Below are 24973 nucleotides of genomic sequence, written 5' to 3' on the forward strand. Positions count from 1 at the left end.
TAGCACCCAGAAGGAAGACCTCCAAGGAAACTTCTGTTGCTATAGGAGTTACTGGAGGAGAGTCAATAAATGGTCATCTTCTTTCCAAGTCCCCACTGAATGAATGAGTGTGGTAGTATGTTAGGAAACAAATGCTAATGAAGGCACTGCTGTTTTTTGCTTGAAGTATCAAACTAAGGTTTTGACCTCTCATGTGCTCCAGTTTATCAAAACTCTTGAGTGTTTTGAGGCAAATAATATGAATAATCCCACTGATTTTAAGTGTGTGTTTTAAAGGCACCACTAAATTGCAGCCATGTCAAATATCTTATCCCATTTTTGTAAGCTTGTGAGCTTTGTAGAATTATCCCTTCATATTTAACAAAATGCAGGCACTCTTTTTTCACTTCCTGGCATAGTGTCACTGAGTAGCCCAACAGTTATCATCAATCCCAGCACACCCAAAATAACCATGGATCAAACCTTCAAAAAACAGATTGATAGTCAAGCTTTTTGTCTATCTTTTCATTATTCAATATCAGTGGCAAGTTGACTGCCCCATGATTTGCACATGAGCAGTCCTCAATGTGTGTATTCTTCAATGGCAGCCGCATTTCTTCAGGATTTGGTGCACACAGCATAGGAGTAAACAGGCGAGCTGTGCCTCATGGCAGTGCCTCCATGCACAACCATGGTATAGACACAATTCTGGGAGAATTCTGGCAGACCATGATACTGAGATGCCACAACACCTATGCAAGTGGGGAGAACAGAATATTTGGTTGAATGAAGACAAGGTGAATCTGAAGAGAACTGCCGTCAGTGGGAAATCTGTTGATTTTTTAGGAACTCCGTAAAAACTAAGATCCATTAAAGAAATGCCCAGATTTCAGCAATTTATATGGATAGCCAACTGTTTTACTAAGTTCTGTACACAATTATCAGAAGTGGATGAACCCTTGACAAAATTTACAACTAGTGATGCAAGGTGGGAATGGCAGAGACCCAAGAGCAGGCATTTGACCGAGTAAAGGACATCATAAGCAGGGCATCACTCCTAATGTTCTGTGAACCTGTGGAGCAGCTACAGCTACACTGTGATGCTGCAGGAGATCTAACGAGTAGCAGTGATACAAAGCCAGAAGACCAAAGCATTTGCTAGTAGAGAGCAGACAGATCTAGAAAGAGGATATGGTCAGGAAGAAGAGACTGTGGGTTTTTTTTGGAATGGGGCTATTATTCCATTCAGCTCACTTTTGAGCACAAGGTGGATGTGCAGTCTGATCACAAGCTATGAGAAAACATCATGAGGAAGCCACTGCTGGGTGGATGTGAATGACTACAGCCTATTGTTAGGGTGCCCACACTATGAGGTGAGGATAACTTAGGGTCCAGGAAAGCTGCTTTGGGGAATATATTTCAGAATGCAACACAAATGGTTCTGCGGAACAGAAAGTAAAAATCTATCAACATGATACAGTAGTTTTGGATCTCATAGACATCCAACAAAGCATCAAAGAGGATGAGGTGCTATAGGCAGTAAGATGCACCATGCTTGAAGACTGGCCCCAGTGCCATGAGCAAGTGCCACAAGAGATTACCTCCTACTACCAAGCAAGAGATGCAACATAGGATTCTGTGAGTGAGCAGTAATTATAGCATCTTTAAGAACTGTCATGACAAAAAGTGGCACATGACAAGAAGTACATGATTACACAAGTATATGTGCTCAGACACTTAACGACAGAATCATCTGGGAGAATTCACATTATTATTACCCTTGCCTGGTAATAGTCAACCACTACATTAAACCTTTCCAGGAATTAGAAAGAAGTCCATCAAAGCAACTGGTGGGCAGAGAAGCAAGACTCTACTTTCCATGTCTACAGCAGTCCAACAGGGGAACAATAGACAATACACAGAAGCAGTCAAGAGAATGCCAAGCTAAGCGGGAAGCCCACTACAATAAAGCAATCAAGGGCCTTAGGCCACTATGCACTGGTGAGAACAGGTCTATTTATCATATCACCACAAATGCAATAGCCAGGTCATAGCAGAACACAGACTATATGGGGCAGCTTCAGGGTAGATGGATATGAAATTGAAGAGAATCACAAAATAGCAGCAGAAAGCTTGCACTGTCCACAGATTGACCTGAGCCCTGGGCAGGAGAGCATAGAAAAAAACCTCAGCTGATTTGAAGCAAGGGAGTAAAAAAATAAAATACATGAACCTTATAGAGGACCAATAGGATGCCACCCACCAGGATGAAAGCAGCAAAAAAATGGAAGCATATCCAACACCAATAGTGATAGCCTGGGATCCTGGTTTTCTCTGTTTAAAATCGCAAATTCTGATTTAAAAAAAAAATCCCAAATTGTCTGACTAAAAACCCAAAATCTGCATTTTTCCATGATTAAAATGAAATGCCATTATATAGGTATCAGTTGAACACAATGTTTTAATGATATATTTACAATTTTAAAGCAATTTGGAAGCCTACCAGTGCTTCAACCACTAGAATAAAATAAATTCTAAATACCCATATATTTTGGTGTTTGATTTGGGGTTTTTATCATGGAAACTCAGAGCTCCCCCTGCCCCCTTCTCCCAGGATGCTGATCCAGCTGTGGCTGTCTCCCTGCATGGCTTTGTGGTGCTGAGCAGCCCTGATGTGCTGGTGCCCTTCCCATGACATTGACCCTCAGCCCCAAGCCACAGCCTGCCAGCCCTGCCAGTATCCTTCACTCCCCACCATGGCCTCGTGGCCCTAGTGGTGCCCCTTACTCATGACCTGCAGCCCCTCTCCCGCTGCCCTTCTGGAGGGAGCCCCCAACTGCCAGGGCTACAGGGCCAAGACTCAGGTCTGCAGTCCCTTGACTCCCAGCAGCACCTGAGTCCTGGATGCTGCCTGTGCTGCTGTAGGAGAGCAGTGAAGGCACTGAGCCTCTCCACCCCACTCTGCCCTGATACACTGGGTCCTCTCTCCTAGGCCATGGAGGCCCCTGGCAGGGAGGGCAGCAGAGCAAAGAGCCCCAAGTCCTCAGCAGCCAACCCATATCCACCCTGCCCCACACACAAATCTGGGGGGCACATGCCCCTCATGCCACCCCCCCAGGACTGAGTGCAATGATGCGGAGCCAGTCCCCCTGCAATCCTCTGGACAAGTCACCCGTGGCTCTGTCCTGTTCCCCAGCTGGGCCCTGTATCTGTGCATTCCCACTCTAGACCCCAGGCCCCATGCACCGCCCCAGCCCCAGCCCTGCCCAACTCCCTCCCTCCCTCTCTCAATCTCTGTTCCCACCCAGACTTATCTGCAGGGAGCTGCAGGAGTTACTCTCATGCTGCCTGGCTGCCACATGCGTGTGGCACCCTCTGCCTGATCACCCTCCTCCCACTCCCCCAGCCCCTTGAAGGCTGGAACTCTGCCAGCCTGCAAGTGGAAACCCACCATTTTCTGCATTTTCTTCCTTTAAAGGAGAAAATCTGTGTTTTTCTCCCTAAAAATAGAAAATCTGCATTTTTCTGTAGCAAACAGAAAACCCAGATCCCTGGTGATGGCACAAACAAAAAGTCAAAAACAGGTTCCAGTACCAACATACTGACAGGACTTATGTAGCTTCATTTACTGCTGCTGAGTGAAGTTAAATGTTATGTTCCTAGAGTGGACTATATACTGATAACCTCTGGCAGAAAGTAATGCTGAAAAGGAGAGTGGATAGGGTATGCTCACCTCAGTGCAGCATTTCTGTAAAATGTAAGTGTCTAAATAACTTTCTTAACAAAGAGCCATTTTAGTTTTATAATCATGTAGTCTTTTCATGTTATTACCCAGCACTTGGAACATGAACTAACCTATGCTATAAGGAGGTAAGGAGAGACACATGAATATAAGGGACAGATAAATATGAAATCAATGGAGTGGGCAGAGAGGAAACTGTAAAAAGACATTGGAGAAAGAGATGGATATAGGGAACAGGGGAAAGAAATGAGCTGCTGAATACAGGGGAACCTGAGAATACTGGGGGTAGACAATGTTGAGACTTTTTTGACTATACAGAAGATTGGGCAGAACACAACACGGAACGATGCTGGTGAGGGAAGAGATACTAATTTAAGCAGATATGGGAGGGGAAGCCAAGAGGGCAGAGAGTGGATGGGATATAAGAATGTGGACAGCAAGGCAAAGAACATTTTAGAAATGAGAAATGTGGGCACAGAGTAGGAGGCTGGGAGAGTGACAGGAAGGGGGGGATGTGATAGAACAAGAAACTGAGAAGGAAAATGTTGGGAAAGGGATGGAGGAGGAAGTGGGGAGCTGAAAATTATGGGGAGGTGGAGACAGGAAGGGAAAGACGGAGACTGAAAGGAAGCATTTGGAGGTTTTAGACAGAGGAAACAGATAAAAGTGAAGGACAGAGATGAAAAAGAATACAGCTCTTTGATGCCAAGGTAAGTGGTGTAATAAGGCCAGCCCTGAATCCTGGACTTAGCTGGTTTGAATCAAGAGATCAGGGAAAGTCATCTGCAGAACAAGCACCACCTGCACCAAGCCCAAAGCAATGCCCTGGTCTCAGCTGGGCTGAGCGAGGCAATCAGGGCAGCTAAACCCTGAAAGCCACAGGCAGCAGGCCCCAGCCACTGCAGCTCTTAAAAACCAGGTCTAGCCTGCAGTCTCCTTGTCATGCAAAGGTAAGTTCTTGCTTCTGATGGTCTGTATGCTGCTGGGTGATCTTTAGTTTGACTTGTGGCTTTGATTCTGGCTTCTAGCTCCAGTAAGACACTTGGTATCCCCTGATTCCAGTTCCCTATTTGTGATCCTGGTTTGACCTCAGTTCTGGCTTTGGTGTCTGGTCCTGGTTAATCCTTGACTTAGCTTGTCCCCACATTGGCTCCTAAATCCAGTTCTGATGTCAGACCCCTCTGGACCCCTTCCTGCTCCTTGGGGAAACTATCCTAAACTGCATGTGCACATCAGTTGTCTTACCACTAGGCAATACTGCCCAGATGTCTGTTTCCTAGAGGTGAAGAGTAAAATAGAGCTCATCTCCTTCAGAAATAGCTAAGAGAGCAGATGAGGCTGAATTTTCCACTCTGGAATGATTAGTAGTGCTCACCCTTTGACCCCTGTAGATCAGATAAGTGCCATGGGCTGGTCTGTGGTCCAGACTGCACTCATGGACTAATCCTGCACTCAGTCTGGCTTGCTAGCCAAGCCCTATGCACTGGATGTAGCTTGGTGCTAGCCCTGTTCCACCTCTTGGTCTGGCCAGGGAGTGATCCTATGCTGCAGTCCCACTATGTGCTACCACAATCTAGCATGCAAGGCCACATCATCCAGCCTGAAGGGCTCCCAGGGGTCTAGAAACTTCACAGCAGGGGAGCAGCAATTAATGCTGCCACTGCCTCCCACCACCAAATTTTTGGACTCACAAGAAGATCTATGGACTGGATGACATATCCTCAAGGGCCAGATCTGGCCCATGGTCTGGAGATTGTTGTAAGAAAGAAGTCAGTGGAAATCAAAAATGGTGTCTGTATCTTTGTCTTTGTGCGCTTTGGTGTTTTTATCAATTTGGGAGCTCTTGGCCATCAGAAATGTTACCAGCCATCACTAAGTGGAAGTGGCTCTCGCCAATTCCCCTCCACTGGCATATGGGATATAGAAAGGAGTCTAGAGCAGTGGTCCTCAACCTCTTTTTTTTTTTTTTTTTAATCACAGACCACTTAAATTGCTGAGGGTCTTGGCGGACCACTTAATAAACTTTTTTTTTTTGTTCTACAAATCTAAGCACGCCACTCATATTTTAATATCTGTAGTCTTATCTTACAAGTACAGATATTCTCAATTTGTTCTGCAACCTTTCTGCGGGCCACCTGAATGGAGCTCATGGACCAAAGTTTGGGAACCTCTGGTCTAGAGGCAGGCAGGGAGCTCTGTTGGCCTCAATACCCTGATCATCCTGTTGAAAAGTTTGTAGAAGGCTTACTAGTCAAGTAGTAAAGAAATGCTGAATGCCTCTGAGCTACTGACAAGGCTAACCCAAACAATCTTAGAGGAATTTTGAAATAATTTTGACTTTCTAGAAGACTGAATTTGTCTGTATTTCTTAAATGCATTTTTGTTTGCTTGCTTGTTTTAAATCCAAAATGTCAGAATCATTTTTTTTTTTTTTTTCCTTTCATTTTGAAATGGGAAAAGCTCATATTTAGTCCCATCTCTGACTAGGATGAGGCATCAAAATCAGCAATGTAGAAATCCCAAAGACTGAATGTAACACATTGGAAGAAAAAGACACATTAAGAAACACTTTTAAAAAATGGTTTATGCTATAGTATATAGTACTTTATTCCCTTGCAAGGCTCTCCTAAACCTTAAGAATCATGTTTGATCCTTAAGGATCCTGTGGAACTCGTAGTCCCTGAGTTCCCTATGGTTCATAGTCCTCAGGCTTTCACAGAGCCTCATCTCTTATCCAGGCCTTATACTTCTTAAGGTCCAGGCAGATCTCTTGGTCCTCAAAGACCTCAAGTCAACAGGATGCATATAACAAATAGCCATGATTGACATCCCTAAGGAAGAATGATTGAGGACTGCTGAATACTGCTCTGCCAAAAGCAGAGCATAAAAAAGAAGACAGATCCTAGCTGACAGCTGAGAAGGCAACTGAACACAAGTAATTTTAACAAGCTGGTGTCAGTGAGAGTGAGTGAAAGACCTCAGGGAGAAGAATGGGGCTGCCTGGCTCTGCTACAGTAAAGGGTGTTAGGACAGAACTAGCCATGCCCGATGGTAGCAACACCCAGTCACTGGCTAGTCTGCCCCCACTCCAGCTCTTCCATACCAACACCCTGTGTCTTGCCTCAATGGAATAACCACTTCTACTAGAGGCATCGGGAGCCTTGGAGTGGTATCTTTTTCCTTTGGGCCACCCAGCTCCACCCATTTTACTTGTTTAAAACTTGACCCTCTTGGTCTTGGCCTACTTACTCTGGCTGCTACCTTTTAACCTGGGGCTGCCTTATTCTGGCCTTGGCTTCTCAGCAACTGCTGCGTGGCTGGAACTTTAAACCCCACAGCCTATATTCTGGACCATTGGCCCCCTGGCCTCAAAGGGGTTAAACTCTGTCTCTAAGGGGCTAAACTCAAAGGGCACTTTAAGGAGTCTACAATGTGGCCTCCAAACCTTCTTTCCCAGCCACTTGTGGGCCTCTGGCATTTACTAGCTTAAATCCAAAGAAAATACTGCTCCTGTGGGCACTCCCAGCCAGAAAGCACATGAATTCTTGTCCCTTTTTGGTCTGCTCAGGGGACCTATTGTCCAGTCTGAACACAGGGGTTCCTTATTAGTCCCTGCAGCCCTGATAGCTACTTGCCCTTTGACTACAATCCCTTCTGAGTTCAGCCCCTCCTCAGTGCAGGGCTACTGACAATTTCAGGGACTTTATCTAGTCTTTTTCACTGCTTGCCATATAGGACTTCTCCTTCATGGTCCCTGCAGCTGTCTTTTCCTCCTTTGAGTCTCCACCACTCTAGGCCACAGAAATCCTACTTTTTTAAATGGACTGTGCCAGTTGTATTTGCCCCTTTCCCCCTCCCCCTGGCTTCTTACAATAAAAGGGCAAAGGTCCCCTGTTATAGGTGTGTACAAGCATTACATTTATACTGATACACTTGCAGCTTCACCAGTAGAAATGCTAGGTATATAAGTAGTCAAAATGCTTCCTCTGCACTAAAAATGGCACACATGATAGAGCTTCTACAAATGTTCATTGAACCAGTACACTTCCTCTATTGATAGGAGTCATTTTCCTGCCCTCCAACATCCCAGACTACATTGTTCCAGCCCCTGTCTCTTTTCCAACAAGGGAAACACTCTGGTTGCACTCCACTGCCCCAGCCAAGCATGGAGAAAACTCTGCCCCCTAGCTGCCTCAGGACCAAGAAAGCTCAGCCCCTCTCACCATCCACATACTGCCCTCCAGGTTTCAGGGAGAAATGGGGAGGAAAGGCAGGGAAGAGGAGGTACTGAAACAACAGTATAGAATGCAGACCTCAGGACCCCTGAGACATAGGGCCAGACCCCCACACTTCAACAACCATAAGATGCAGTCTCAAAGCCCCAAGACCCACACACAAACAAAAAGACCCCCAAGACTGGAACAGACCCAGGACCCCACCACATAAATCCAGACCCAAAACCCTAGAACCAAAGACATGTGGACACAGACCATGACATGGCCCTACCCTTAGTGGGTGGGAGCCAGTTCTGGCATTTCAGGTCTGGGGTGAGGTATGGATGGACTGGTTCAGGCCAGTTGAGAGGTGACTGGTGAGTTGGGGGCTTGGGTGGGCTTGGCATGGTTGGTTGTTTGTAGCTGGCAGGTACCTGACCCAGGGCTTGGCATATGTGAGGCTAGCCTTGTTGGGGAAAGTGGGTAGTGTGATCCTGGAAAGAGTGAGCCTGGGGGTAGTACATGCTTTCCCCCCACCTTGCTCTCTTCCCCTCCAACTACTCCAGCTGGGGACAGCAGCAGGGGGCACCTCAGACTGTGTGGTGATTGAAATGCAAGACATGAACTCTGATGCCATGCTGTCCATGTCACAGGTGGCCCTGTGATGAATACCAACAGAACTTGACCCCCATGAATCTGGGGAATGCCCTGTGCCTGGTGACACTGTTTCCTTTGTCAGGGCCGAAGAGGAAAGGAACCAGAATACCTTCTGGCAGCTTCTCATAGCCCCTGCCACTGACACACAGACCACCTTCCACTTCTGGTCACAGCATGGGGAGCAGAAGAGAACGCACTCCTCTTCCTGGTCCCGGCCTGGGGACCTGAACAGCACTTACCCTTCCTCTTGGTTCTAGCTGAGATGGTGATACTGCTGAGCCAGAGCCTGCAGCAGAAAGGTATGGCTCTATGCTGCACTTATTGGACATGATAGGGATCCAGGTGTATGGGAAAGCCCTACCACTTTGGGTGGTGGCCATTTATGGTCCAGACCCAGAGACAGGACAGCAGGGTAGGAGCAGCACAGAGGACCCCATAGCTCATCCAAGATTGTCGCCTGAAGGTGTTTGGGTGCACCCCACCCCTGTTGTGACTGGTACTGGGTACCTTTTTAGTCAGGACCCCTGACTCCAGCCCCTAAAGGGAATGTTCCAGGGTGCAAACAGATGTTAGGGTGCTGATCTAACTCATGGCACTTTACATAAAGCACCGAGTTATAGTGCCCGCTCCCCCAACCCAACAGCTATTGGGTCAGAGCAAGGAGGGGGAGGCAGGCAGCCTGGCCAGCAGGCAGGAGCTCTCCAGCAGCCTTCCAGGAAGCTGCCAAGCTGCCTTCCCTCAGCACCCCCAGCCTCACCCTCCCCCCCCAGCTCTGGGGCTGTCAGCAAGGGGGCTCCCAGCTGCTGAATGGCCAGAGCTGGAGAGGGGGGGGAGAGCTGGGAATGGGGCCCTCATGCCTCATGGGCCCACCCCAGGTACCACAGCTAGGGTACTGGGGGGAGCCAAGTTGGGCCCATGAGATGAGGGAGCTCCATTCCCCACACCCATCCCTATCAGCTCTGGACATAGAGCAGCTAAGAGTGGTGCAATGGGGGCCCCTCATCTCACGGCCCAACCTGGCTGCCCCAATACCCCAGTTGGGGTAGCTGGAGGGGATGCAAGATGAGGGGTAACTAGTGGGGCTTCAAGACAAGGGGGCTCCATTCCCTGCCCCCTCCCCTAGCTCTGGCTTTTCAGCAGCTCTCTCTCCTTCCCCCTGACAGCCTGGGAGGTGGGCCTGGGTACCAGTCCAGCCCTGCCCCCTCCCCCAAAAACTCAACCCAGGAGGGAACAGAAGCTATGTAAGGCACTCTGCTTTTCAGCACCTTAATGTAATACCTGATTTAACCAGGACTAATTTTTCATGCAATTAGTTATTTTTAAAGTACTCTGAAGCCATGTACATCTGTTAAGTCATGGCTGTAGAGTGCTTTCAGGGGCTGGATCACTCAAAAACTGTCACTTCTGTCTGCATCCCCAAGTGCATGGAGAACTGGGGGTGGGGCAGTATTATGCTTCCACCCTAGGTGGACAATGCATGTGGCCCATGATGCTAATGACTGTACATTCAATCAATACTGGTCAGATCCTACCTCCCTTGGCCCTTTTCTCTAAGATCAACCAGAGCCACCCAGCCCACATCTTTGGGCATTTTGCACCACATCAGTCAACAAGGGAGAAAATAATTCAGGACCAGTCACAGCACCATGAGTATCCTTCAATGCCATCCTTTGTTGCTCAGAAGAGCAGACCAATCCCTTCCCTGCCCCGCCCCCCCGCAAACACTGGAATCACCCCCACTCCACCCTGCTTCCCTGTCCAGTGCAGTGGGAAGTGTGGTTCTTCCTCCCTCCAAATCCATCAATGGTCTTAATCAATATTCCCTGGCCTCCCCTGTATCCCACTGATGGGTGGTCCCAGCTGGACCCCCACTGGCCCTGGTGACCCAAAGATCATGCATCCCTCCTAAAGCCCACTTCATCGCCAAGAAAGGCACAGGGGAGAAGGGAAGAGTCCCATGGGAGAAAAAAGGCACAACTAGCCAGTGCTGAAGGAGGGGTCAATCTGAGGTCAAGGAGGGTGATCAAGGCAGATTTTGACAGGCTCGTGAAATGGGTGGATGAGAACCTGATGCTGTTTAACACTGAAATGCAAGGTTCTTCACCTTGGGAGGAAAAACCTGCAGCATGCTTATAGGCTCGGCAGTGCTATGCTGGTTAGCACTACAGATGAAAGGGACTTGGGGGTCATGATTGACCACAAGATGAACATGAGGCTTCAGTGTGATGCTGCTGCTAGTAAAGTGAGCAAAATGCTGGCTTGCATCCATAGATGCTTCTCAAGCAAATCCTAGGACATCATTCTCCCGTTTTACTCAGCCTTGGTGAGGCCACAGCTGGAGTACTGCGTCCAGTTTTGGGCTCCACAATTTAAAAAAGGATGTGGAGAAGCTTGAGAGAGTGCAGAGGAGAGCCACACGCATAATCAGGTCAGGAAAACAGACCTTATGATGAGAGGCTGAGAGCCATGGGACTCTTCAGCCTGGAAAAACGCAGGCTCAGGGGCGATCTGGTGGCTACCTACAAGTTTATCAGGGGTGTTCACCAGCATCTGAGGGAACGTCTGTTCACCAGAGCGCCCCAAGGGATGACAAGATCAAAAAGTCACAAACTCCACTGTGACCAATTCAGACTGGACATAAGGAAGAACTTCATTACTGTTGGAGCCCCCAAGGTTTGGAATAGACTGCCGCCAGAGGTGGTTCAAGCACCTGCTTTGAATGCCTTCAAGACACATTTGGATGTTTATCTTGCTGGGATCCTATGATCCCTTCTGACTTCCTGCCCCTGGGGCAAGGGGCTGGACTCTAATCCTTTGGGGTCCCTTCCAGCCTGAATATCTATGAAATCTATGAAAGGTCCTGGTGAGTTTTGCAGGCAACACTTGAGTGGTCTATTCCTCAATCCTACAGCAATGTCCATGCCTGTGAGTCTTGAAGTGGAAACAGTCACTGAATTATCAAGACCCAATGCAGCCCTGATCTTTTCCCTGAAAATACATCTCGCCACTTCCCTTTTCCAGACCCCAAGAAAACACGTATCAACTCATTCCCACAAGGTCCAGCTCTCCCTGCCACATCAAGACATATTGGTAGCAGAGTAGCTCACAGGGAGCTTGCAGTGGCTCAGGAGTAGGGACACAGATTAGATAGTTCCTTCTCCTTCCCCCCCCCCCCCCCCCTTAACAGTAAGCATAGGAACTAAGCATGGCAGCTGAGGGCAGTGACTGGCAGGGCCATGCTTGGGGCATGGTGGGTGGATGTAAAACTTGCTCAGTGGGATGTTCATAAGGTGAGCGCTGCATCAATGATTGCCACAATGGACGATGTGTCTTGGGGGGGTCAGTTCATCATCTGAGCCATAGCTAGCACTCAGACCTTATTATTATATTGAGAGGGATCCCTAGCCTTTCAGTCTTGCCATCAAAGGATGTGCACCCTCCCCCCCAGACTCATAAACCCTTTGGGGCACCATTTCCTGAAGAACAAGTAGAGCATAGAGAGAGTAGCCCCCCTCCCCCCCCCCGGCACAATAATAAAGCTCCTGCCTCTGGTACTGGGTGCCTTTTCGCCATGGAAATGTTGGGAAGAAAGTACCACTTCTACAATGATAGGGGAGGGGGTTGGATAGTTTGGCCTGCAAGAGGGTAGTATGTTTCTGGGAAGCCTTGAATCCCAGCAGGACCCCATGTCCATGGGACAGAGCAATGAAAGGAGCAAGTGCCTGCCTGTCTTGGGAGCATCCCACCCACCTTTACCCTGCTAGGCAGCCCTTCCAGTCCCTGGACCTCCAGGGAGACCAAGCATATGGGAGTTTTGGCATTTCTAGCTCCTGTACTAAGGGATTTGTTGCCTGAAATACAGCAGGAGGGCAAAACTTCCACAGTTAAACCCTATGTTTTCTGAATATATTTTACAAAGCCACAGTGTTACTTGCCTCCATTGCCAGGAACAATGGAGGGGAGAAAACACGGAGGTCATGATTAAGGCTCAAGGATGAGCTACTGCACAGTTGCAGAATGGATAAGAACTGTCCAGGACAGAAGACAGTGCAACAAAGAGGAGATGCTCAAGGCACTAACTTCTGGTACCACAAGCTTCAGAACTGACATGAGGAGAGATGCAGATGCAGAGGAGGGGACATCATGAGGGTGACAGATGCCTTCAGCTGGTCTACCAAGGTGCAAGACTAGGCAGTGGAAATGGCTACACAGTATCTTGAGAAGGCTATCTGCACTTTGGCCAACCTGGCAGCATCCCAGGGCAGGAGAGAGAGTACATGGGCAGGGTCCTGGTTTCTTTTGTGGCAACCTATGACATTCTAGAGTAGCATCACTGCTTTTTCCCTGGGAGACTGTTATGGGGTACCATCTCCAGGGGCAGCTATGAAGACCCTAAAATTCCTTCAGCCCTTGCTGTCTTTGGGCAGTCACCTCTTCTCTCACCTGCCGCACATTGATGTTTATTGTTATTTATGTAAATCAGGTTGCCCCAGAGCTTCCCAATCTTGATCATCATTTAATAACCACAAGGTACCTATGGTCATCATCCTAAGGGCTAATTGCATGGCTCCAATCCACCCCTACACCACATGCCATGACTCATAGGTGTTATTAGTCATTGATGTTCACCTTTCTCACTCAGCCCCTCTCTGGGCCTCTGGACCCTTCTGGTTCCACACACACAGCCTCTCTCTAGGCTCCTGGCCCCTAGGTTGCTTCTTGAAGCCATCTCTGGTCCCTAGCTTCTAGATTACTTACCCCAGGTCTGCCACTCTCCAGAGCCCCAATACAGCCCTGCTGCCAGGAGCTCCTCTCCTTGTGACACTCAGGGCTAGACTGCCTACTGCCTTCAGGGTTTAGGCTTATCTCCCAGCTAAGCCCAGCCCTCTCCCAGCTAGGTGACTCTCTAATCAGCTACCTGCCACACCTATGGGCTGCTTCTCAGGCAGCCACACTCTCTTAAAATGACAGGTGCACTGAGCACCTGGTCACAGAGACATGCCCCACCTTGCTTCACAGTGAGAGAGGCATCTGCCCAGCCCCAGTCACCATGGCAATCCCCACTGTGGGGGATCTATCCCAAAATGGAAACAGGGGTCCTGAATGTGGCACCCCTGGAGGCAGAGCAGGAAGGGTTGGTGCCTTGATTAGTGGCATGGGAAGCAGGAGAAGGACCAGGGACAGGAGTGGTGGGGCCAGAGACTCCAGGACCTGGACAACTGGTGGCAAGAAGGGCAATTGGCTATACCATCTCCAGGGGTTGAGGGAGAGCAGCAGAACAGGAATTGTCTTGGACACCACAGTCCTCCTAATTACAGCTATCTGACCAACAGTCCTGGCAGCTACCCCCCTCCTGCTCTGCCACCTGATCTGCAGACCCCCAAAGTGATATTAGGACGGTCCTGCAAGGCATGGGACCACTAAGCTCAAGGGCCTGACCACAGCTCATAACCCTGTTGTGCCAGACTGTTGCAGTCAGTTCTCCCCCTGCCATACCCATGACCCACAGTGGGGAGCAGGTCTTGTCCCTGGGACTGTAGTCCTGGTCATTGGAACTGCTCCAGCCCCAGAGTGGAGAGAGATCTGGCAACCCCTATTTTGGAGTGTAAAGCATCCAGCAATGGAGCCAACTCTTGCTGTACCCCCAGATGTATGGGACAAAGGGTTACCTACTTGATCTCCACCTACACTGAGATGTGCGTAGTCTTCAGTCTGGAGCCAGGAACTTAGAGCATTGGGACATGTAGCCTCCCCTCTCTCCCCACCCAAGTCGTTTCTTGCTTTTTGTGAAGAGTGCTGCCCCATTGGCATGCTCTTGGTTTCCTATCATACCCACCCTTCCAAGTTATCTCACCCTTCCCTGCCAACACATTACTTTTGTAGTTTTGCACAAAGGGAAGAGGGACAGTTTAATGTTCAATGGTTTTTATTAAAGAAACTCGTATTTTGCTACTGAAAAAGGTAAACTGAGGCATGATTTGTTCCTGCCTTGTATTCTCCCATGTCCAGACAAGGCAGTGTTCAGCTGGGCAGGGCTTCCTTGACCCCAGCCCCCTTGCAATGCCCCAGGGAAGAGTGGTTCCATCAACACTGCGGATGGTGAAATTGGACAGGAGCAGCTTGGTGTACAGTTCTCCCACCCAAGACTGGCATTTGGTTGGTTAGAGTTTCCAGTCCCACTGAGCCTTACCCACCCTAGTCCTCCAAGTGCTACCCCATATCCTAGTGTACTAGGGGATAATCTGCCAGGGCTCCCCTGACCAGGATTCTCTGCTGGCTGGTTTACCCTGGGCATGGATGCCTTGCAAATGCATGCCATGGATTGCATCTGAGCATCATGCTTTGTTGTCATGCTGTACCTCCCAGGCCTCATGAACTATTTCCCCACTAACCTCAGAGATTAGACATAGGCAGAAGGGATTGAAGTGTAGCAAGTTCTCTTCAGGTGTGTTGAGGCATATAGCCAGAGCCCTCCAGTGCACCATGAGGTGGATGAAGCTATGCTCAATGGTCACATGGGACCTGCTGAGGCAGTGGTTGAAGTGCTTCTTCCTGCAATCCATGTGTCACAAGCCAAGGGAGGAGAGGGTAGGCCTGGTCCCCAGTGATGAGGGGTGAGATAAGGACGCCACTAACCTTGATGCTAGGGGCCACAGGGACATACTGTCTGTTCTCTATCAACTGGGGGAGGGTAGAGTTGCAGGCACTGCTTCCCCACCCAAAGCTGGGAATTAAGTGGCAGTAGTGGTCCTCAAAATCCCTGCAGCACAACAGAGAATAAGTTCTTGCTGTTGATGAACTCCATGGAGCATTTGGGAAGTCAGAAGCTGTGGATGTGTGCAACGTTGATGCTCTACACACAGCTGGGGAAGGCCGCCAAGCAGAAGCTGGTGCTAACCTGGCGTGGGCTACATTGACATTCTACTGCTCCATATGAGGGGCCAGCTTGACAATGTCCATGTGGTCCAACACCTGCAGAAGATCTGCAGCTGCTGCCTGCCATCCCAGGTGCTCAGGACAATGTACTCCCACCAGTCACCGCTTGTCTCATGGGCCCTGAAGCACCGTTCAATGATCTGGAGTTTCTCCCACAGCAACACAGACAATAAGGTATCCAGGAGGACCTAGTCTTTGTTGTGGAAGTAGTTGGCTGCATCCAGGATGCTTGGTGGTCATAGAGTCTGGTAAGTGGCCCGCTGTGGTAGTTCAGGCTTCTGAGCCCTGTGGAGGAAGCAACTTATGGGCATGAGCAACTTACGGGTCAATTTCTGACAAGCACATGAAATCCCCCAATGCCTCTGGCAAGAGTTGTGTAGGGCAATGATGAGGACTTGGTGCAACTCTTGGTCCATGGGTTTGCATGTGAGAGGCAGGAATCAATGGCAGGGTGCAGGTACAGAAAGTTATATATTTGCAACTAACAAGAGAGAGGGGCTCCACTCCAGATCTCTTCTCTGGAAGCCTTGGAGAAGGGAGAGAGGCCATTTTCTAGCACAGTCTCAAATTTCAGGTTTGTGTCCCACTATCCCCAGAGACTGTTGTGAAAGGGGGTGGGAGGGAAGGTGGTCTCCTGTGGCTGCCAACCATTTAGTGCTGTTCTATATATTCAGCTGCTTTTTGTCAATCTCTGGCAGCCCAAGCAGCCCACCAAGCATGCCAGGATGTGTACACAGGGGCCCCTGGGCTGCAGGTTGTTGCCAGCACAGGCTGTTTGTATGTCTCCTGTCCTGAAAACTGAATGCTTGTAGAGTGCTCTACTGGTAGGGGTTTCAGCAGTTCAAATGAAACCACACAATTTCACATGGTTCGTGTGAATGCTTCCTTGCATGTAAAGTGAACAATTGCCTGACATTTTCTAGTACAGTCTCAAATTTCAGGTTTGTGTCCCAGTATCCCCAGAGTCTCCCTGAAACTGGACTTAAGTCCTGAATTTGCAGAAATTGGTCCCATATTGCACTGGGTAGCATCCTGCTGTGCTTGCTGAGAGGACAGAGAGCAATACTGCCTGGCACCATGTTCTTGTAGTGCTGCACTCAGAACAGTCAGTGCATCTGTTACAGAGCAATGCTGGTGGATGACTGGAGTTTGGTCTCCAGCTGGTCCCACACTCGGTCTCCTTTACTTACCTACCACGCCTTGTTGTTAAATGAATCAGAGAGATGACCTCATCCCACAAGGGGAACATAGGTAGGGAAGTAAGGCTAGGCATTACTGTCTCTGTCAGCCTTGTCTTTTCTAAATCTGTTTTAGCATCAACTTGCAGTTCCGGAAGTTTGAGAAGCATCCAGGAATATATCCTGGATTTTGCTCCCCGAAGGTCAGCTATGCTATATTTCAGGAGTATGGTAGTACTTGACCCAGAATCTGAGATACTTTCTCTTTTTTACTTAATTCTTAGGAAACATTTGTACTGGCTTCTCTAGGGGTTCTTCTTGAGTGAGCTACTCAGGATTTGCTGTTTTAAACAGAAAAAGAAAACTAAAACAAAGCATTAATGGGGATGCAAAACAATGCACTGAAGACAATACCATGCTTAATTAGCCAATAAATTAACTATGCTGCTTAGTTTATATTGCCTGTTTATATTAGCAGAGTATGATATAGAATAAGGTCAAGGAAATCATTCTATATGCATCCCCAAAGATATCTGATACATCCAATGACAGCATAGCCTTGTTTATTCAAAATGTTTCTGGGACATCAAACCATTTGGATAAACAGGGCTTCAAATAATTGAAAGAGTTATTGTATAAGTAATTCACACCAGAGGGACATAACCTAGATTCAAAGAAGTGCATTTCAGATCAAAGGGGTGCAGATAAATAGGATTTAACTGAATATGAACAAATGAAATAAACAACCGTTTGATTATTCAAAAATCCAGAGGTGTCCAAACATTTTTCAAAAAGAGATTTTGAAGACTGTCCAAGGCTATTGTATAGTCTGAGCAGTAGAAAACTACATACCTCCAGTGGAAACAAAATACCTAAATGGATCCTGAGGGCTTTGAGGGTTTTTTTTTCCACATTAACTGGAGTTCTGGTGGAGACTTTCTTTCATCTATTCATAGTCAAATGTGTGAACCTTAACAAGCTGTCACCACTACTCCAGACATAGTGTTGATTCTTGGAATATTGACACCCTGTAATGAACAGTGTGGATTAGCACCAGTGTGCACAATGAAGTACACAGCCTAACCAGGAATAAATTGGGATCCATATCAATAGGAATGTACACAAATAATAACGACCAGTTTCTCAGCTTTTCCTTTCATTCTGATCTTCACTTCAAAGCGAATATATATGGTCTCTCTGCCCACAGTTATAGTTTAGAACTGGATGCTATTGAGACTTTAAGGGTACAATATTCAAAAGCTGTAGGTTTTCATACCTGTTTGTTTTCCTGTGCCTTGCTGTTAATACGGTGTAGATAACCTGAATACACCTGGACATGCCAATGGCAATGTAGACAAATAATTGGCCATTTATGCTGCACAAAAATTATTCCAGAAATCAAACCCAGAATGCTTCATTTTTAATTTATCTACTTTCTTACAGACAATATTTTAAAAGTGGGTGGGAAGACACATTATTAAGGTGTAACACATTGAAAACAGGGGGGCAGCTTTTAGCTGCTGTTAAATGGTTTTATTTGGATTAAAATCAGAGTTTCTATGCCAATTTACACCAGTTGAGAATCTTGCCAATAGAGGCAATCCCCCTACAGCTGTGCAGCATACGTTAATTAACACTTCCTTGTAGCTGAGTGTTAACCCAGCTAGGAAAGGACAGGTCTTTCTCCCTATCTATATTGGCAGTTCCACATTAGAGGTGATGAGTTTACTAGAACACAGTCCTCTAGGTCAAGCAGTTAAAGAAATGTTTCAAGTGCTCAGGAGACTGTATTCAAACCCTCCTGCTATTTTGGGTTGAGTCATAATTTTTGAATGCTTGCATTTGGCACTATTGATGGTTTCAGTGTGTATTAGGTATTGAGTAAAAGCTGTAATAGGTTCTTGTTTTGTTAATGCACAGAGTATAATGCAGCTTTTCTTACGTCCTGGGACCTGATTCTGGAATGCAAGTTGTGCGTGTCAGAAATTAATTCAGCTCAAGCTGTTATGAGGTAAAAGCAATGCAGTCCACAACAGAATCCACAAGCCTAATGCTAGTCCCATACACTTGAATCTTGAAGGAGACAATAATGCTGTCCCCTGTCCCTGCTCACAATTCTTGGTGGGCATGATAGGAAGGGAAGGAACAGGGAAAAAAGCAAAGAGGCAGAAGGTTATGTGGGAGAAACACCCATTCCTCCTCACCCCTGTTCAACTGTTGGGCTCAAAAGGAAGTGGGGAGTGCATGTGTGATAGCAAATTCCTGTTTGCAGGGTCTGCTATACTTCCTTGTCCTGCACCCCTGGTTGGAACAGGCACCTGTGCTAGGTCTGAAGGATTTGGGCGGCAGGAGGCTGGTCCTGGCACAGGAAGGAGCTGCCCTCGCCGGCACAGTCTTTCCCCTGCTCAATCTTTCAGTGTCATTCCACAGGTAGAGGAGAGAAGCCAGAGGGTACAGATATGGAGGTGGGGCAAGGAACAGGTATGGGGATTGCCTATAGGGGGCAGGAACCAGAAGAAGGAGTTATGGGAGACCCTGGGATGGGAGAAATGGTGTACAGCTGTTGGAGAGACAGAAACAACAGAACATAGCATAGTGGTTGGGATGAGGGGCAGCAGTTATTGGGGTACATCCAGCAAGAGACAGGGAGGAGGACAGATGCTGGCAGGAGCCTTTTTGGGAAGAAGTCAGGGGCTTGGACTAGAGCAAATGAGGTGAGTTTGGAGGCTGGGAACAAGTGAGGGAATTCTTGTAATGGGGAGACTGGTATCTGTGGGTAAGGGGAAGAAAAGGCAGTTTGGGAGTGTCCTGGAAGCGGGGAGACCCTGGAAGAGTTTATGGGCAGTAGGAAAACCTAGGGAGAATCCACGTGGTATGATGTGTGGAGAGAAGGAGTGGAGAACCTGAGCTGGGTGGAAAACCAGCATGGTTTCTGAAGGCACTGTGAACAGAGAGATAGTACCAGGTCAAAATAGCTGCTGGGGTTTAATTTTCTAAGGAGAGAAGAAACTACTTTAGAAACTTGTTAGGTGTTGAATCCAAAAGGACAGGTCTCATGGTGTCTCATTTTTTTTCACTCCTTCATTGCCCCCCACCTTCGTCTCATCCCCCCAAACCAACCACTGAGGCTCTTCTGCAAGTCTTTGGACAATATTGCTCAGTTCGTGTCAAGCTAGTCCTAGGACTGTGCCTCTTTATACAAGTTAAAATAGAAGCTGGATGACTGTGTCAATTTTGCCTCTAGAGGTTATGTTGCAACACAGTTAGTTTAAAAAAAAATTCTGTCTCCATGAGCAGTGGATGAGGATAAAGCTAGTGGAAATCTCTTTTACATTTTCTTCTCTTTACTCTTTCTTCTCTTTGCAGGTTCCCCAAGAGCTTCCTACGTGTTTGAGGAATCCTTGCGCACAATGCCTCTGCGTGCAACCCAGAGGAGGACGTCACAACCACCAGGTAATTGGGAATGTGATAGGACAGGATTGCACCTACTTATGAAGCACAAGTAATTATGGAGTTATTTCTTTTTTAGATTTATGTCCTGCCCTATCCAAAAGGCTCAGGGTGGAAATTAGCTAGTAGTGAAAGATATTAGCTTGACAGAGTGCATATAAATGACCTAGAGAAAATAAGGTGCATAAGTATGTGCCTGCTTTGAAGCATCTGTGTATTGTGGTTGATTGCAGTGGGATTTTTTTCCTGTTCCTAAATGCTTAAATGCCTGGATGAATTGTCTTTGCAGAACAGATGTCATAGGGGGAAAAAAAGTAGTATAAAGCTTTCTGTCTAACATATACTCAGTGGATGTGTCTACATGGGACGCTGCAGCGACATAGCATCAGTAGGCACAAACTATGATGCTGCCACTACTGCGTAGTAGCAATGAGCTACTGTACAGTAGGGTAGGAAACAACCTGTATGGCGCAGTAGGACTCGCAGTACCAATGGTTATTGCACAGTTGCGTGAACATGTAGACGTGCCCAGTGTGTCACAGTCCTAGACTTCACTTGCAGTATTGAGAGGGTAAGTCTAGTTTCTAAGTGTATTACAGTAATCCTTGGCCTTTTTGTTGTGACTTCTAATCAAGCCACTAGTTTTGTCTTTCTCTTTTTTTTTTTTTTTTTTCGGTCTATACATCCCAGGACCCCAAAGCTATTTGCTGTCATTGAATTTGAAAACCAATCTCCCACAGAGTTCAATTGGAGAAAGATTAAACCCTGTTTTTCATAAGCCATCAGCTCTGAAATAGTCTCCTTATGGAACAGCAGAAAAGGATGTGCTTCCTTTGGAAGCAGCACCTGTAAATCTTACAAGCTCATCATCCAAGATGGATTTCTTTCCTCTTATTTAATGCCAGAGCCTCGGAATAACTCTGATGCAGCTTGCAGAGGGCAAACTAGAGTGGCAGCTGCCTAGTAGGGAATAACTTGGGAGGTTGGGGGGGGAACCATGGGCATGCAGATGATTATTAAAATAGCACAATAGAGAGTGATGTTTGAGTGCTGCCTTATCAGCCCTGATACCCATAGGTTTATTGCTCTTGCCTATTGATTAGGACGGTTTGTAGCAGAGAGAGCCAGCAACTGCTGCTGCTACTGATGGAAAAGAAAAGGTAATAGGAGGAGGAGGGGAGAAAGAGGTGGAAGCTGAGGTTTTGCAGAGGATTGGCTGGTTGCAATGTCACTCAGACCTCCCAGCACCAGCTCTTCCGCTGCTCTAGCTCTAGCTCTCCCTTGAACAGCTCCTGGAGAGAACAAGGCGTGCGGAGCTCAGATCACCAGCACCATGGTCCTTGGGCTTGGATCGTAGATCGCCCCCCTCCCCTCCCGTCCCTTCTTTGAACACTGGTAATAACTGCTCTGTCCATCAGTTTTGCAGACAGACAGATCCAGAGAGAGAGCAAGAAAGAAAAGGAGGAAGAGAAAACCTGCAGCCAAGTGGACTAAAGCAGCAAAGAGGGAGAGAGAGGGTGCTTTGCTTGCATAGCTGCAAAGTGGGAATTTAAAGACCTGCAAAGAGCAATCCCAGCTCCCCACCGCACACACATTGCAGAATTACAGAGCCAGGTAGAAATGACATCAACAGGGAAAGAAGGCAGCGGAGCTCAGCATGCCCAGTATGTTGGACCCTATCGTCTGGAGAAAACCCTGGGCAAAGGACAGACAGGTTAGTTCCTTTGCAGCAGCTGCACTAGGGAGAAGATGCTGGAGCAGCTCTTGAGCTGGTGGGGACAGGAGATGTGGAGGTTGGGGGTGGGGGTTGTTTCCCTCACTTTTGCTGTTGCAGTGGAAATAATCTTTATAGGAGATTTTTGCCTTGGTGAGCTTTTCTGCTTGCTGATTTTCAAATACACTGTGTTGCTTTGCCTGTGCATCCCTCCCATGAAGGGGTGTTGTTCTGATGACAGTCAAAGTGCATGCAGAGGAAAAGGGGGATGGTGTCTGCTGTTGGTGAATTTCATGTCAATTACATCCCTGCCCCACTTCCCTTCCTTCTCTTTTTAATGGCATTAAATTGAAATGAGAGGTGCACAGGGCATAGTGGAGAAAAGGTGGTGGTGGTGGTGGTAGCGGGGGAGTCACCAGCAGTATTTCATGACATCATGATTGAAAAGGGTGTAGTCCTTAAGGTGCAGTTGGTGGGGGAAGAATATATATATATATATATATATATATATATATATATATACACACCACAGTCTGTGGTACTGGCTGCTGTGACTATTTAGAAAATATGGATGGGTAGATTTAATTTTTTTTTTTGTGGTTTAGTCCAATTATTGTTATTTTTTATGTAAAAGAAAATGATTGTCAGCAGAATTCACTGTTGGGTGTTTGGGGCATTTAAAAGCTTCTGGTTGTCCAACTGGCCCCCAGCAGATTTGTCTGAAAGGAACAATGGCCAGATATATTAAAAGGAGGGAATTAGAAGAGAGCAGGTGCTTCTGTCCTACATGACATAATTAGATCCCTTAAATGCGTTCAAGATCTGGACTCGCTGTTGCTTGTATTCACTTCAAGGGCAGGGAGCAGTAATTGGGAAGAAGAATATTTTAAAATAAAAAAGAAAACGCAAGAGCCTTTCCCATTTTTTTTTTAATTTCTTTTTTTAGTACCAGGTGTAGTGAGCAAAGGGGCCTGTCTGGCAAATTGGTTTGGTTGGGAGAAGCCCAAAAGTGTGTTGATACTCCAGGTTATAATTTGGGGGTTGGGGGAGGCCGCTTTGGACTTGTGGGTGTTAAGTGTTGTTCATTATAGTGGGACAATAAAACATGATGCATGGTGTGTGTATGTTTTAAACCCAGGCGAGCTTTGCCCATCTGTTGTCTAAAGGATTTAATAGGCGTTTCCATCCCCAGCTGCTGCCTCTGCTCTGCTTGCTTCCTCACTGCCCTGCATGGCAGCAGCTCTGCAGTCCACAATTTTCTTAGGGACACAGTCAAAATCCAGATCTTTCTCTGTAAGAAGCAATGCTCTTCTGAGATGATTGATTATGACCCACCCCCCTCATTCTTTCTCCTCTAAAAAAACCCATAGCAACCATTTGGAAATGTAGATGGGATGAGGATGACATTGTCTTGAAATGAAAGTGACTTTTATTTTTATTCCCTCCCCCCAGATCTTTAAAATGCTGTGACTCTTAAAGGTATCCATCTCTCATTGTTTTGGTCCCCACCTTTATGCTTCACTTTGCTGAATGAACCCTTGATCTCTCCAGATGCTTTCTCCATAAAATCTGTCCTGATAACAACAAAATACCCCACCAAAAATTGCAGTGTCTGGGTGGTAATAAAACTGTATTCTATTTCTGCAGTTAATCTCTTCCTGGGTACTCCAAGTGATCATAAAACCATCCAAAGGTCTACAAATATATTTTTTGTCTTTTATGCCCATGTCATTCTCATCCTCTTCCTGTCAGCATCTTATCCCCTCTCTCCCAAAACCTTATATCATGATTGTCTCTTAGATTCCTGAAAATACCGCTGTATTAACCTTTTGCCCCTGATCACATAGTCTGATATTATGGTCCTAAAGGGTTATCTGAAGCTTTGGCTATTTTTTTCCTTTGCTAATCTTCCTATCTCCCTCCTAAGTGATTAGTAAGAGAGAGAGACAGAGAGAGAGAGATGGAGGCAGAGGGGGAGAAAGCATGTATTTAAAGGGTTTGCTGCTGTTGGACTCTGTAGTTATTTGACCAGCTGGACTAGACTGAAAGTTGCCCTCTGCAATTTTAAACTATAACAGATCTTTATAGATGAGCCTTTGCTGTTTGCACAACCGTGCATGCACCCAAACACGCAATGCCCTGTTTCGGAAGAGGAGGAAGGATAAAGCTCAAAAATAGCTGATGCCAGCCTCTGTCTTCCTTACCATACCCATCCTTGATAAACTGGTATAATGCATTGAAGTGAACCCTGACTTGGTGTTACGTGTATATGGATGGTCATGGGAAACATGTTACTTGCTCTTCTGGCATTTTCTGTGCTAATCAGGTTTGGGAACATGCAGAATTGAATGGGCAGCCTATGGTGTGTGGCTCCCCACCTCATCCTGGATTGGGGAGTTTAGTGAGGTGCTAACACCTCAGTGTGAGGGCCTGATTTGCCCCCTCTCTTCTATGCTAATAAAACTCCATTGAAGTAGATGGTTAATGCTGGCCTAAAACTGGAGGGAAGGAATGGTAATAATAAACTTGAGGGAGAGACTAGAAGAATTACAGCTTGTAAAGTTAGGTCAGAGTTTTTGTATGTGTGTGTATTCCCCCTGCTTTCCTGTCTTCCTCTCCCTGGTGGTGGGACTTTAAGAGACAGCTGGCAAAATTTAATGATGGACACAAGGAAAATATGCAATCCTATTATACAAAGTCCTTTTTCCTTTGTCATTGATCTTTATGTCGCTCACTCTTCTTTTAAGTGAAGGGATCCTTGATTTGAAAGCTGTTTCAGTTGTGTGGCCCTTCCTTCACTCCTGGTTGTATTAAATATTATGCAAACCTCTCGGTACCTCCTGCCTGCCCTTCAGTTACAGTGGCTAGTTCTTAAAATCAAAGGAAGAGGGATTGGGAAGGGGGAGGAGGGCACAGTTCATGGCAGGCTTAGAAAGGATGCCCTGGAAGGGGAATTCCACATTCAGCAGAACTTTGAATGGTATGTTTCAGCCTCCATGCAACTATAACTGATTTCCTTCTTGCTAGCTCTGAAAGTGAAGCATTTGCCAACAGGAGCCTGCTGGCGCTGGCAAAGGAGCCCAGCAGCTCCGTGTGTGACATC

The 24973-nt window shown here is 47.0% G+C and overlaps 1 protein-coding gene across 9 annotated transcripts in view; it reads left to right on the forward strand.

The window, feature by feature from the left end:
- Positions 1 to 4554: 4554 nt before the first annotated feature.
- BRSK2 (BR serine/threonine kinase 2) overlaps positions 4555 to 24973 on the forward strand; it is a 490223-nt gene continuing 469804 nt past the window's right edge. For 3 of the 9 annotated variants that reach the window (XM_059722574.1, XM_059722576.1, XM_059722577.1), the window contains exons 1-3: positions 4555 to 4671; positions 8589 to 8891; positions 20073 to 20159. In XM_059722574.1, coding sequence (XP_059578557.1) covers positions 8855 to 8891; positions 20073 to 20159 — 124 coding nt within the window. In that variant the 5' untranslated portion in view covers positions 4555 to 4671; positions 8589 to 8854. Of the gene's footprint in view, positions 4672 to 8588; positions 8892 to 20072; positions 20160 to 21431; positions 21871 to 24973 lie in introns of those variants that run through there. The other 6 variants (XM_059722575.1, XM_019477169.2, XM_019477170.2 and 3 more) reach the window with 3 other exon arrangements.

Source organism: Alligator mississippiensis, chromosome 2, assembly GCF_030867095.1.
Source record: "Alligator mississippiensis isolate rAllMis1 chromosome 2, rAllMis1, whole genome shotgun sequence".
NCBI lineage: Eukaryota > Metazoa > Chordata > Crocodylia > Alligatoridae > Alligator > Alligator mississippiensis.